The sequence below is a fragment of the Pongo pygmaeus genome, chromosome 10 (assembly GCF_028885625.2).
Source record: "Pongo pygmaeus isolate AG05252 chromosome 10, NHGRI_mPonPyg2-v2.0_pri, whole genome shotgun sequence".
Taxonomy (NCBI): domain Eukaryota; kingdom Metazoa; phylum Chordata; class Mammalia; order Primates; family Hominidae; genus Pongo; species Pongo pygmaeus.
In genome coordinates, this window is record NC_072383.2 from 102599813 (window position 1) to 102615611 (window position 15799).

The following is a 15799-nucleotide window of genomic DNA, read 5'->3' on the forward strand; positions in this document are numbered from 1 at the left end:
ATAATGCCTGGCATAGTTGTGGCTATCATCATCATCATCACTTATAAACAGTAGCACCACCAATTAAGGGCAAGCACAGGGCATATTATAGACAAGTATCCTCAGAGCCATGAGAAATTATGAGCCGACAATAAAAATAGAGACAGAACGGTAACAAAAAACAAGTAATTAGAAAGAACAACAATATTAGGGTATTTGAATGAAGCCAGGTCACTTTTATGGTTAGGTAGACCTATAGGTATAATAACTGATATTCACATTGATGACTTGAATTATCGAAACATTTTAAATGTGGTGGCTGGGTTCTGTGGCTCACAGCTGTAATCCCAACATTTTGGGAGGCCAAGGTGGTAAATCCTTCAGCTCAGGAGTTCAAGACCAGCCTTGACAGCATGGCAAAACCCCATCTCTACAAAATATAGAAAAATTAGCTGGGCATGCTGGTGTGTGCCTGTAGCCCCAGCTGCTTGGGAGGCTGAGGCAGGAGGATTGCTTGGCAGGCAGTGGCTGCCATGAACTGTGATTGTGCCACTGCAGTCCAGCCTGGGCAACAGAGCAAGATCCTGTCTCAAAAAAATAAAAAATAAAAATAATTTTTTTAGGCCAGGTGCTGTGGCTCACTCCTGTAATCCCAGCACTTTGGGAGGCTGAGGTGGGTGGACCACCTGAGGTCAGGAGTTCAAGACCAGCCTGGCCAACATGGTGAAACCCCGTCTCTACTAAAAATATAAAAAATTAGCCAGGCATGGTGGTGGGCGCCTGTAATCCCAGCTACTTGGGAGGCTGAGGCAGGAGAATTGCTTGAACACAGGAGGTGGAGGTTGCAGTGAGCTGAGATCACACCATTGTACTCCAGCCTGGGCAACAAGAGCAAAACTCCATCTCAAAAATAATAATAGTAGTAATAATTTTTTTTAAAAAGTTTGAATGTGTTTATTATAGTGTGTTTAAGAAGGTTAAGAAAACTGTTAATTAGGGAGATTCTTATCCAAAATACTACATGGTATAGGATAATGATATGTATATGTATGAAATCTTTATATGGAAAACTCAGTCATATAAAATAGATATTTGCTTGAAGATTCCATATAGCTGAGATTTTACTTTTGGAGTTATCATATTTTTAGGATACATGTCTGCCCTTTAAGAAAATTTGACCAGACCCAGTAGCTTTGTTCTCTCCTGTGTTATATATGTATTTGCTTGTGATACTAGCTACCACTTATTAAAATGTAGATTTTTTTCCTCAAAATATACTCTCCCTTTCCTCTTCAAAACTGATCTTTTGAGCATGGAGATTAAGTGAAAAGAAATTGTTTTCTTAGAAACTATTATAAAATTGAAGAATAATCCTGTAGAAATTAATAATGTAATTTTTAGGTGTTTTGTATTTTGATAAAAAGTATTTAAATTGTAATTTATTTTGCTTGTTTTTTACATGTGTTTTTATTTCATTGAATATTGCTTACTACAGTAATCTGTTATATTTCTTGTAGATCAGTGATACAATAAACAGCACAAAAACTGAACAGCCAGCCACAAAAGAAACTTCAATGAAAAACAAACCAGACGTTAAAGCACTGATGGATTCTAATGCCATTTTATATCCATCTTTGGCATCAAATGCTTCTAATCATAATAGTCATGTGGTGGATATGCTAAGGAAAAATGAAGGTATATGGATGACATTTTAAACTAAAGCTTTTTATAAAATCGGTGGGGAATTTAATAGTCATTGAAAAAGTAAATGTTGTACAGTTTTGATCCATTTTCCTAATAGCAAAAAACTGCCATATTCAACCTGGTTAGAATGATGTTAAAATACTGAGTAAGCACTTTACCTGAATAGTAATGATTAGTTATGAACTATGGAATTTAAATGAGGCAATTTTTTTTTTTTAAAGAATAGCCTCTCCATCAGGAAGAACTATAGTAGAAAATGATTAGGAGATTTATTAGGGATTCTTTTAGGACTCCAGGAGATGCATAGAGACTAAAGCAGCGGCTGAAATGGAGAGGCGAGAATTCATCATTTAAGAGACTTTTAGAAGGTTTCATCTATTAGACTTGACAACTGGTTGTATATGAGAAATAAAAATGAGTTGAATATGACTCCCAGTTTTTTGAGTTGGACATGAGAATAGATAATGATACTCTTTACCAAAACAGGAAATATAGGAGCAAGAACAGATTTTGGAAAAGATAGGTTCAGCTTTGAACTCTGTTTTTGAGACACTTCAGGAATATACTGGTAAAGATTTCTAATGGGCAGTTGGATACTTAGGCCTGGAGTCTAGAAGGCAGTACTAGGCTAGAAACATAAATTTAGAAATTAAGAGTATTTAAATGTAATCTCCAAAAGAGCAAGGATCTTGTTGACTTGTTCACTGCTAGATTCCTAGCACCTGGTACAGTGCCCAGGACATATGTATGGATTTGGGAGTGGTATTTAATGCACAAAAAAATATGTGAAGGGCGACAAGAAGAAGGCTTAAGTTTGTGAGGCATGATCTATGCCTGCCTTATTTCACCATTATAAAAACAAATACAATGTCTCACACATGGTAGACTTCACTGTTGTGGAATGAATAAATATACGTCATAGGAAAAAAATAGCTTCAAAAAGGAGTATGTGGTCAGCATTGTTTACAGTGCAGAAAAGTCAAGTAAATGAAAATTGAAAAATATCCCCTAGAAATCATTGCTGTTTGCCAGAATTATTTTATTAGAGTAGTGTGCTAGAAATCAAATTTTGGGGAGATCAAGGAAGTATAAACTGTTCTAGAGGGAATTAGTAAGGGGAGAGGGTAATTGGTGGGAATTGTTGGGTAAACGAAGAGGTGTGTTGTTTGCTTCAGGGATTTGATGATGTTTATGAGCCAAGGACCGAAACCTACTGACAAAGAATCTGAAAACCCTGAAGAGAGAGGAATGATTGATGGGGGTCCCAACATATAGGGGAAGGAATGGGACCAAGAATACAGGAAGATACATTCAGATTTTTTAGGAGAGAGGTCAGCAAATCTTCTGCAATGGAAGACAGGGAGGATAAGCTCAATTATTAGTACAATTCTAGTTTGCAGCCAAAGAAGGCAGAAAATTGAGATAATTCATGCCTAATGACCGCTAATATTTTTTTCCTGAAATGAAGGGCAGGGCCATTTGATCTATGATTTAGTGGAAAATCAAGAACAATGGTTCAGTGTTTAGAATGAACGATGAAGGTAAAAAGTTGGATATCCATTATGGATATAATGCACTTTATTTTTCTAAACATTTTATGCCTAATGGTTAATTCATACTAATACCATTTGTGGTGCTCATGTATGATTTTAAAACTGAAAGTATCAAGAATCATATGACAAGAACTATAAGACACAACAATTATCTGCAGATATCATATTAATAATTACCTTTTCCCTTTTATTTTAGGTCCTCACACTTCAGCAAATGTAGGTGTTCTAAGTAGTTGCCTGGATGTAAGAACAGTAATTCCTGAAACTTCTGTATCCAGTACTGTTTGCAGCACACAAACTATGGTAACCCAGCAGACCATTAAAACTGAATCATCCAGTACAAATGGGGCAGTTGTTAAAGATGAAACTTCACTAACAACATTCAGTACCAAATCTGAAGGTTTGAAATGTGTTTCACATACTGTATTTTGAACCATTTATGTATATAAATTCATCAAACTTACTTGTCTTAGATGGGAGTTGCATTTCATCTTGGAATTTTGTTATTAGTCATTTCAACTTAATTTCTGTGAACAAGAGTTTTCATTTGACCTAAATTTAACTTTTAGAATCTTTAAGAATTCTCCTTAGTTTTTGTTTTCTTTCAATCATGACTTTATGGATTTTGACCATATATTTACCTTTATCAGCTTTCATCTTTCCAGAATGTAATGTAAACAGATAAAGCATTTCAGTTAAATTTATTTTATAAAATATTCTCTGCATAAAATATTTAGATTAGCACACACTATTGAAATACAATCAGAATGTGTCTTTCCTACCATGAATAAATTTAGCAAACTTTTTTTTAGACAAGATTGGTTCTAGACTGTATTAACAATTCTTCCAACTTGCTTGATTTCTAATTTGATAAATTCTTATTCTTTTGAAATAGGAATTGTATTGCACCTTTAGTGAACATTCTCTGAAGTTCTAGCTAGTCATCAAACCCTTGAAAAATGAAGTTTATGAATTGTTTTGAGTTAAAGGGTCAATATTACTACTTATTGTAAATAATAGTACAGTACCCTCTGGCTATTTTTTATTGTGATAAAATACACGTAAAATTTGCTGTCTTAGCCATTTTTAATTTTACAGTTGGTGGCATTAAATATATATTTAAAAATTACATTTTAATGTATCTGATGTTATGTAAATCTTATCTGATAAATTGTTTAATTTTTAGTTGATGAAACATATGCACTGCCTGCAACGAAGATCAGCCGTGTAGAGACACATGCTACAGCAACGCCGTTTTCTGTAAGTACATGACCTGGTGATGATGCATGTTTACACATGATTATGTACTTTTAAATGCTGAGCAACTTCTAAATAATTTCATAAAAAGATTCTCAGGTCTCAGTAATGAATTGACATAAATTTAGAAATAAATGATTGAATAGGAAAATGTTCACAGTATAATGTTTAGTGAAACAGCTGGATAAAAAATAATATGTGTTGTGTTCCCAATTTTGTTAAAAAATACATGCAGTTCATACATTTATACTCTCACATGTACCCACACATAACCACTCTAAAATCCAGGTGGGGGGCCACAGATACTTTTGACTTTCTTCTTTATGCTTTTTATATTTTTCTATAATGCAGTGTTATTTTTATAATCAGAAATGTGTGTATGTATATATACATACATATATGTGTATATATGTGTAAATTACATTAATGGTTAAAAGATAGGGTGTGTTATGGAACATAAAACTTGAATGGCTGTATTGCTAGCTACTTAATAGGAGCACAACAGAATATTGCAATAGTGGATTGACATAAATGTAGGGTAGCCCAATAATCTGTGATATTTGGTTGTCTTACATAGGCCAAATTTGGTATGCATGGCACCAAAGTTAAAATGCCAGGAAAGTGCCTTACAAATATACCAAGATTGTCTTACTTAGATAAATACAAGGATAATACATACATATACGTACTTTTGAGGGTTTTTTTTTTTTTGTTATTAATCATTTCAACTTAATTTCTGTGAGCAAGAGTTTTCATATGACCTAAATTTAACTTTTAGAATCTTTAAGAATTCTCTTTAGTTTTTGTTTTCTTTCAATCATGACTTTATGGGTTATGACCATATATTTACCTTTATCAGCTTTCATCTTTCCAGAATGTTAAGTCCTAGTGTTTTTAGACTCTTCTTAGGGAAGGATTACTAAAATGAATTTTTTTTCTCTTGAGTCTATTTTGCCATGCATCAGCCAGAATTGTATTTGTTATTTGAGTTGGAGCCAGTTGTTTTATAAAAGTTGTTGAAGAGAGTTTTTACAACTTTAAAAAATGAAAACAAGTTTAAAGCTATTACTTTTTTTTAACTTTAAAGACTCTTCTAGTTAGCTCACTTTGTCATGTGTGATAGCCTAAATATTAAAAAAATGTGAATTATAAGCATGTACCTCTGCTGTTATATATTTAAGACAGAAATAAATAACTGAAGTGCACATTTGTTTTGAGCTTCTGGAAACAGTGTCTCATTTATAAGAAGATGGCTTTAAAAGGTTAGTTCCAGGGATAAGTATAATTCACTTACCACTAAAAGTAGCTTAAGGTAGAGGAAGTTTATTTGTTTTAAAACAGGATAAAAAATGTAAAACTGTTTAATCTACTCCTCTTTAGTATATACTAAAGTATATTCAAATTGCATTTTAGTTTTGAACATTTTTTCTCCTTTTAGGTTTGGAGAATCACAGGTATTTCAAGTGCAAAGATCACTGAATTTTTGCTAGTTGTTTTTGGATCTAGAAATGAGCCAGCTTGGAATGAATTTTTCTGTATTTGCTCCTTTTGGAGCAAGTTGTAATGTTACGCTAAAGGAATTACATTTTCTGAGAGAGTCTCTGAAATGACAGTGTTCTATAAAATAGCTGGCATTTTAACATATCACTGATTGGAAAGCATGCTAACTCCAGCTAGGTTGATAGTACAGAGCTACTGACTTGGAGAATGCCTGTCACTCCTGTGTTTGAATTGGCATCCCTGTTTCACTGTCAGTTGACCTAATCTGTTAAGACTTTATTTACTTATGAGTTGTTAATGTTGTGGTGTTTATCCAAATACCTATTTGTAGATCACTGCATGGACTTATTAAATCTTGAAATTTTTCATATATTCAATAAGAGTCTTCATAAATTTTTTTTTCTCTGAAATTAGAAAGAGACTCCTTCAAATCCAGTGGCCACAGTGAAAGCGGGAGAACGACAATGGTGTGATGTGGGAATTTTTAAAAATAATACAGCTTTGGTGAGCCAGTTTTATTTGCTGCCAAAAGGGAAGCAAAGCATCTCAAAGGTAGCTATTGATATATTTTCTACATTGTAAATTATAAGCCTCAAGGATGAGATTTTTCTCTACCAATAACTTAGGGAAAGGAAAAAAAATAATTAAGAATGAGATTTCTATTTTAGAACCCTGATTCAGGTCACTTGAATGAGTAAAATTGAGATCCATCCACAATCTATATAATTGGGAATTCTGTATACCAAATGTATTAGGCCGTTCTCGCATTGCTGTAAAGAAATACCTGAGACTGGCCGGGCGCAGTGGCTCACGCCTGTAATCCCAGCACTTTGGGAGGCCAAGGCAGGCGGATCACGAGGTCAGGAGATCAAGACCATCCTGGCTAACACAGTGAAACCCCATCTCTACTAAAAGTACAGAAACTTAGCCGGATGTGGTGGCGAGCATCTGTAGTCCCAGCTACTCAGGAGGCTAAGGCAGGAGAATGGCATGAACCCGGGAGGTGGAGCTTGCAGTGAGCCGAGATGGTGCCACTGCACTCCAGCCTGGGTGACAGTATAAGACTCCATCTAAAAAGAAAAAAAAAAAAAAAAAAGAAATACCTGAGACTGGATGGCTCAAGGTTCCACAGGCTGTACAGGAAGCATGATGCTGGCATCTGCTCAGCTTCTGGGGAGGCCTCAGAAAACTTCCAATCATGGCAGAAGGTGAAGGGAAAGCAGGCATGTCTTACATGGCAGGAACAGGAGCAATGCGTGGGGTGGGGAGGTGCCACACACTTTTAAACAACCAGATCTCATGAGAACTCACTATACAATACTAAGGGGGGATGGTGCTAAACCATTCATGAGAACTCTGCCCCTACAATCCAATCACCTCCCATCAGGTCCTACCTCCAACACTAGGGATTACAATTCTACATGAGATTTGGTGGGAAAACAGATCCAGATCATATCACCAAGTTACATTGTATTCTTTGTTAAGGCCCTTTGTATCGACTACATCACAAGCATGTCATTTAAAAAATCTTTGAACCAGGTGTGGTGGAGCATGCCTGCAGTCCCAGCTACTCAGGAGGCTGAGTCAGGAGGATTGCTTGAGCCCAGGAGTTTGAGGCTGCAGTGCAGTATGATAGCACCTGTGAAGAGCCACTACATTCCAAACTGGGCAACATAGCAATACTTATCTCTAAATTCAAAAAAAAAAAAAAAAAAAAAACAACTTATACAATCACTGAGATGGAGAGTTTTTTGTTTGTTTGTTTGTTTGAGACAGGGTCTTGCTCTGTCACCCAAGCTGGAGTACAGTGGTGCAATCTGAGCTCACTGCAGCCTCAACCTCCTGGGCTTAAGTTATCCTCACACCTTGGCTTCCTGAGTAGCTGGGACTACAGGGACAAGCCACCATGACCAGCTAATTTTTGTAGAGACTGGGTTTCACCATGTTGCCCAGGTTGGTCTCAAACTCCTGGGCTCAAGTGATCCTTCCGTCCCGGCTTCCCAAAGTGCTGGGATTACAGGCATGAGCCACCACACCCAGCCAGTGAGCTGAATAATCTAGTCTGACTAGCACAGATAAGAGTTTTTTTAAATATCTCTAATTTTGTTAACCGGTGTGTCTAGAGAATCGAACTTTTTTTTTTCTATTGAAAAAGAAATTTTTTTTATTCCTGATTTTACAATTAAAAAAAATCTAAAAGCCCTGATATGCTATTAAATACAATCTAATGTTCTCTTGATTCTGAAACCCCTTAAAGAGGACCTCAAATACATATATGAGATATTTTATATATATGTAAATTAGACATTTAACCTTCTAAGAATTATTAAATAGATAACAGCTCCAAAGCACATTGGAAAAATTTATGAAGGCCAGGTGCAGTGACTCGTGCCTGTAATCCTAGTACTTTGGAAGGCCAAGGTGGGAGGAGCTTGAACCCAGGAGTTCGAGACCAGCCTGGGCAACATGGCAAGATCCTGTCTTACAAAAAATAAAGAAATTTTCTGGGCAAGGTATGTGCCTCTGCTCCCACCTACTTGGGAGGCTGAGGTGGGAGGATCACTTGAGCCAGGAGGTCAAGGCTGCAGTGAGCCATGTTCAGGCCACTGCACTCCAGCCTGGATAACAGAGTGAGATGCTGTCTCAAAAAAAAAAAAAAAAAAAAAAATTATTAAATGGAGAATTTCTGAGAGAGAATTGCCAAGGAAATAGATGTTCATTTTGAATCTCCTGAAGATATGCACAAATGAGGATTATATCCTATATATTTATATATATTTTAGTTGCTCTACTATTACTCCTCGTATCCCTCTTTTTCATATAGAATTTTTCTAATTCTTGACAAAAATAGAAATTCTAGTTAACAATTAGTATTATGCCCAGTGAAATTTCTCACTGTAGTTTGATTTCACGTATTAAGATGTGTCTGTGTCTAGGGGCCTAGTAGCTACCTGACTTTTCTTAAAAGAAAAAAATAGCCTAAAATTTAGAGCTAGTAAACTTAGGTTTAAATCACTAGTTCCAGCATTCAGCAGTGTGATCTTGGCAAGTCAACTTGTTTAATCTCTCTTAGACTCAGTTTCCTCATCTGTAAAGTAGAGGTGACATGGCTCCCTTAAAGCAGGAGAACACAGTGGCACTCTCTGTCTAACTGGGAGAGTTAGGGAGAATATGTAAAAATTGTTTCAAAGTTGTAAATGTTATTATCTTCCTACCTAGAGTATATATATAATCTAATTATTTAACATTTATTTGGTGTCTGCTGAATTTTAATTTTAAAAAAATGCTCTATAGGCCGAGCGTGGTGGCTCAGGCCTGTAATCCCAGCACTTTGGGAGGCCGATGCGGGTGGATCACATTTGGTCAGGAGTTCGAGACCAGCCTGGCCAGCATGGCGAAACCCCGTCTCTACTAAAAAATACAAAAATTAGCTGGGTGTGGTGGCAGGCATCGGTAATCTCAGCTACTCGGGAGGCTGAGGCAGGAGAATCGCTTGAACCCAGGAAGCAGGGGTTGCAGTGAGCCAAGATTGTGCCACTGCACTCCAGCCTGGGAGACAGAGTGAGACTCCGTCTCAAAAAAAAAAAAAAAAAATGCTCTATACTACATGCTAGTCACTCCTTTTCTATCAAGCTTGCCTGTCTCTAAAGGGTATTGTTCCTGGGCAGACTATTATTTGACAGGTATATCTTCTGAGATTTCTGTTTCAAGATAAGTTTACATGATGGTGGGATAGTTGATACTTTGTTTATGGTGGTTGTCAGCTTTTTTCTGCCTTCACATTGTTCACATGCAGAATGCTCTTACATTTCTGTGTATAATCAGTGATTCTCAACTGTAAAGAGTGCTCCCCTCTGGATAAGGAGCACAGATTTATGGACTTAGTTGCTTATCTATTGGAGGGTTCATTCCATGTGAGAGAGAGGGAGATAAATGTGAACCAGAACCTTAAAACATAATTTATTCTTTAAAAGTTTTTTTGTTTAATAAAAATTGAATAATTTTTAAAATTTTAATATATTAGTTGTACCTTTTCTTTGACTTTTGCATATACTACATTTTAGGTAGGAAATGCAGATGTACCTGACTACAGCTTGCTTAAGAAACAAGATCTTGTTCCAGGCACAGGATACAGATTCAGGGTTGCTGCAATCAATGGTTGTGGGATAGGTCCTTTCAGCAAAATCAGTGAATTTAAAACTTGTATTCCTGGTTTTCCTGGAGCTCCTTCTGCAGTCAGAATTTCAAAGGTGAGACATTGGGTCAAGACTTGTTGGTGATTTTAAATTATTTGAAATTTCATATGTGAAGTAAACTGTCAGTTTAGAAATTCTTGTTACCATCTAATGAAATGAGAGATACCTAAAAGGATGGATTTAAAGTTTAAAAAATAATTCTAGCTAATCATTCTTTTTTTTAGCTTTTAAGTTCAGGGGTACATGTGAAAGTTTGTTACAAAGGTAAATGAGTGTCATGGGGGTTTGTTGTGCACATTATTTCATCACCCAGGTATTAAGCCTAGTACCCATTAGTTATTTTTCCTGATCCTCTCCCTCCTCCCACCCTCCACTCTCTGATAGGGCCCAAGTGTGTGTTGTCTCCCTCTATGTGTCCATGTGATTTCAAGCAAAATTACAGCATCCAAATCACAGAAAGGCAGGGAAATCTGGTATGCTTCTAAATTTGTTCTTGTTATTATGGAACAAAAACATTTGGCTGGAGAATTTTAATAGAGCACTCGAAACTGGATTATATTTTATCCTAATGTCCTGTCCCTCCCTAGAGATTGTTTAGGCAATAAACATCCCTGTTTTGGGATATTACAGGCAGACATTTAAACTTAGCTGTGTTTTTGAAAAGCAAGCATGAAATTAAACATTGTAGATCCAAATGAGGTAGGTTTTAAAAATCAACAATAAAAGATGTAACATCTAATGCAATTATTTTAGTAAAAATGAGCATTTTGTATTCTAAAGATAGACTCAACATAATAAGTGATAACAGAGGAAACATAAGAACCTTTAACCTGGTTTTTTTCCCCCCTCTTCAAGAATGTTGAAGGTATCCACCTTTCCTGGGAACCTCCAACTTCACCTTCTGGAAATATTTTGGAATATTCAGCCTACTTGGCTATCCGCACAGCACAGATACAAGATAATCCAAGTCAACTTGTGTTCATGAGGATTTATTGTGGTCTTAAGACATCATGTATAGTAACTGCTGGGCAACTTGCAAATGCACATATTGATTATACATCCAGGCCTGCCATTGTGTTCAGGATATCAGCAAAGAATGAAAAGGGATATGGACCAGCTACACAAGTTCGGTGGCTTCAAGGTAACAATAAGAAAGCACCTTTAAATTGAATTGGTTTTTTTACTGAAGCTATTGTGATGATGATTATTTATTAGTAACTGGTTATGAAGATTTGTCATTTAAAAGAGTATTCTCTGGCTGTATTTCCAGCAGTTATGAACTTGAGTTTGTAAATTGTTCTTAAAATGTATTTGCTGAATTATAGATCCAAATAAAAGAAAAGAAGCAAAGACTCTCTGAAAATTAGTATATGAGTTCTTCCTTACAGATATAGCTCTTTTATAAAGAAAAACAGTGAAATTAAGATAAAAGCTAGAAAGCTTTATTACCCCAATATCTTTTATAAGGGCTATGTAACCCAGTCATCCTAGAGTTATTGAGATGATTCTAGTAACTGGCTGTTGTATACTATGCTGTCTTATATAGTAAATGTTCTCTACATTGTAAATGTCCTACCTTTGAGTACTCCCTCTATCTTTATACTATATGAGCAGTGTTCCTCTAACAACTGTCTTCTATTGGATAATATGTGTGATACTATAATAATTCTAGTAGTTATTTGATTCCTTTCTTTGTTTACAGTTAGCACAGAGCTTAAGAAATTAAAAAAGAGGCAAGTTTAGAAACTGCTTTTGAACTTTTATTATTTTCCAAGAATCTTGGTAAAATACAAGAACAATGAGTTTTCTTGATTCTTACCAGGCCAATATATTTGAATATATTTTTGGCCAAAGCACTTAACTTATCTGGCCCTCATTTTCCTCATAACAGATGAGGGAGTTAAAACAGTTTATCTTTTAGGTCCCTTTCAGCACTAAGGTTTTGTGTTTTTAGTAGAAGTGAAGTTATGTCCCTGAACATTTTCATCTGTCTTAATGGCTCTAATTTTGCTTTTACTAAAATTAAAATCTTCATAATTGAATTTAAAATTAAAGTATATGTCCTCCTATTGGAGAAAGAAACAAGCACCTTAACAGGACACAGGTTTTAAAATAGTGTTTTAAACATTTGTAAGATTTTTGTAAATGCTCTAAATGTTTTATTTTTGCATTGTTTTTACCTTGAAATTGTATAAACTTTTTTACTATGAAAATATAAGCATTAGACAGCTAACTCAGGTTCCATTACAACCTTAAAGATACAGATAGGCATTATAAACACTCTGCTACAGGTAACTTGTTTTAAACCTTTTAGGAATTTCATGGTTCCACTGCCTATTTAAATCTGGAATTAATATACAGAGCAATAATTGCAGAAAAGATATTTCAAACTAAGAGCTTCAATAACTGCAGGGGCACAGGTCTATCTTTTTTTATACCACATAACCTTATGCCAGTTTAGGTTGACTGAGTAGCTATGTCCTCAAATTTCATGTATGATACCCCCCAGCAAAGATGGATTTAATTGTGCAGAATTGATATATATGTGTGTTCCAGTTACTAATTTAAAGTGTATAGAATATTTTAATATATAATTTTTGTAAAGAACTGGGATTTTTATACTACAGTATTTGTAATTAATGTGTCTCACTAATTAAGTTTCTCTTGAAGAAAATATGCAAATTGTTAGACACATAATGAGTGGTTTCCAAACTCTAAAGATAAAATAAATGCACTACTATGGTGTTGTTAGAATACCTTTTTTGTGGCTGTATGAATCTTTACTCTTTAAATGTGTACTTTACAATGTTTACAAGGAGCTTCTCTGGTTTGTTATCCCAGCAATGCCCTTGGTGAGAGCTTCATTCTGCATTTGTTTAATTCATATGCTTTGCTTTTGGCATATGCTTGCTTTTTGCACTAGTAGAATTTTAACTTACCTCATTATTATGTTTGTAATCATTTGTCTAGCTTCTGTAATGTATCTGATATAGGCTAAACAAATACTTAACCAAAGTTAAAATACATGGTAAGCAATTTTGCACATATTAAATATTAGAGTTTGTTGTGTATATGTGTATACTTAATTATAAAAAGAATATGAATGGAAAGTTATACTAAAAGTGTATGTTTCGAGCCCAGTTATTTTAAAGATCTATTGCTTTAATAGAAAAAGTTTGGCTTTTAACCCTTTCTTCTCTGCATTAATTAACAACGTGCATCTTGAAGCCCTTCTCCTAATGACAAGGAATAAGTTGATTTTAAGCAAAGGATAGAATATTTGTTTGAGTGTGCACATTTATACCTGTTTAGTATTTGATTCAATTAAGCCTCCACTCTTCTGGATCAGGAGGTGATTCTGAACCTGTGGTTCTAACATATGACTTACTTTTTAGAGGGAAGAGAAGTCTTTCTATACTGAGGGATTTGTTAAAATCATCAATGTTTTTGCCTTGAGACTTAGCCCAGATTCTATTTTTTTTTTTTTTTGGCATTTGTACATTAAGCACCAGTCATATTTATCTCTGTGATAAGGGATTGGTGACTAAAAAATGCCATTAAGAAATCTCTGTGGCTTTGATATTAGTAGTTAATAAGAGATCTTAGAGCTGTGTGCTGATGAATAGAATGAATTGGAGTAAATAGCAAGAGAAGTGCATTTAGCTTCTTATGATTTGCACATTTTCTAAGTGAAGATCCCTTTGTGTAGCAATAGGCTGTATCATGCAGATATTTTTCATAGGATTTGCACTGAGTTAAATGACTTTCTTTACTCTTCCCAGTCGGGTAAGCAATTCAAATGTAACAAGCCTTTGTGCCAGTCCTCTTCTGTGTTCTGCAACTCTGGCTCTCATAAGTAGTAAAAATATTTTTGATGTTGCATGCTCTCAGAATTATGTTTTCTAAAATATCATATTGGCTTCATTTTAGTTTAATAAACTTCTTTGGCAACTTAATTAGACATAGGGTATATATAAACTCAATTTTATCTGCATTTTTAAAAAAATTGAAATAATCTGATTGCATGTATGAAGGACTCCTGCCTCATTACCCAATTATATAAATACAATTATCTATAGGAAGGTGAAATTGTTGATCTATTATTTCAAAGACTTGTAGACTAGCAAAGATTCATTCTGATTAGAAATAAAGTCTATAGCTAAAGATATTTTTATTTTAAAAAATTACAGCCCTTGTAACAAAAATCATTTGTAACATTGGATATGAAGAGATTATTAGTATTTAAAATTATTGTAGTCATTTGATCATAAATGAAGTAGCTTGCAAAATAGACTTGGTCTTTGACCCTTTAAGGTGTAACTGACTGACTGTTGTGTTTTTCAAGACTGATTTTAGGCAGTTTCATGTATCGTGTACCAATGATATGTAAAATAAAGCACCTTTTCTACTATAAACAATTACAGGTGTTATTTATTTTGAAGGATATGAAAGAAAAGTTAGTGATGGCAGAGTGAATCTGTAGAAATGTTTATTTTATATTTAAAATAACATTATGTAAACATATTAAACATATTAACATGTTTAATAACATTTAATAATTAACAAGTTTAATAATTGTTAAACATATATTTAAAAGGCTGCCTGTATTGTTTGAAATAATATAGGCAGCCTTTAAATTAAGAATGGATCGTGTTTAAAAACTTGTTTTTAAGTTTTTAAGATGGCAGTTGGGAGTCATTTTCTCATAGAAATGTAAATCCTATGTAAGTAACCCTTGTCATACCTGAACTAGTGTGCTTGAAAGTAAAAAGGCAAATGGCTCCAAGAAATAGTCTAAACTTGTTGTCACCTTTTTTTGTCTTTCATTTACTCTAAAATATTTTTCTTTATTGTTTTCATCCTTTTAAATTCGTAGCAGCCAGACTTCTGACCTGCTGCTCCATTGAAATGGCTCTAGCAAAGTTCAAGGATAACCTCCCATTTCCCAAATCCAGGGAACTCTTTTATCGTATTTAATCTTGTCATTTGAAACTTTTGTCCACTGTCTCGGCACTTCCTCATTTTTGTAGTGTCTATGATACCATGCTTTCTGTCCGTCTTTACACACCTCCTCCTGTCTATGTTTCTCTTTTTTACTCCCACCTGTCCCCATTCATTTTTTTTCCTAGATTCAGGCCAAATTGCCAACCTGAAGAAGTCTTTCCTGACATACTCCACCACCAGGTAGATTTAACCCCTTCTTTTTCTTCTCCCATTGTCCTTTGTTAAATCTTCTGTCATAGCAGTCTAAAAACTTAGCGCCCCTATTTGTTAGCGTGTCCCTCTCCGTCTGCTAGATGGTAGGTCTTTAAGGCAGAGATTGGGTCTTTATACCCGTTCCATGTTGGCCGGCTAGTTAACTGGTACTTAAATATTTTAATAAAGAAAATAGTCACCTTTACACTTCTTCATATTCCCACTCCTCCTAAATAGAGGTCAAAATGGGAGGGAAGCTTTGAAAGGGAAAGAGATTTTTTGCAGATTTGCCAAGTATCTGGAGGAAATTCAAACTCTTTAGCTTTGTCTTACCCTGCCCTGCTATTAGGTTAAAAGAAGTTCTGGGATAAGAGATTTAGTATAGGAGGTCTTTGATTTGAAAAGGTCCTTCTA

The 15799-nt window shown here is 34.9% G+C and overlaps 1 protein-coding gene across 3 annotated transcripts in view; it reads left to right on the plus strand.

The window, feature by feature from the left end:
- Window positions 1–14607, plus strand: part of HCFC2 (host cell factor C2) — a 41899-nt gene extending 27292 nt beyond the window's left edge. Inside the window, exons 10-15 of one of the 3 annotated variants that reach the window (XM_054444181.2) lie at window positions 1497–1674; window positions 3433–3636; window positions 4423–4496; window positions 6408–6545; window positions 10058–10243; window positions 11045–14607. In XM_054444181.2, coding sequence (XP_054300156.1) covers window positions 1497–1674; window positions 3433–3636; window positions 4423–4496; window positions 6408–6545; window positions 10058–10243; window positions 11045–11359 — 1095 coding nt within the window. In that variant the 3' untranslated portion in view covers window positions 11360–14607. Of the gene's footprint in view, window positions 1–1496; window positions 1675–3432; window positions 3637–4422; window positions 4497–5674; window positions 5756–6407; window positions 6546–10057; window positions 10244–11044 lie in introns of those variants that run through there. The other 2 variants (XR_008492949.2, XM_054444183.2) reach the window with 2 other exon arrangements.
- Window positions 14608–15799: the final 1192 nt, after the last annotated feature.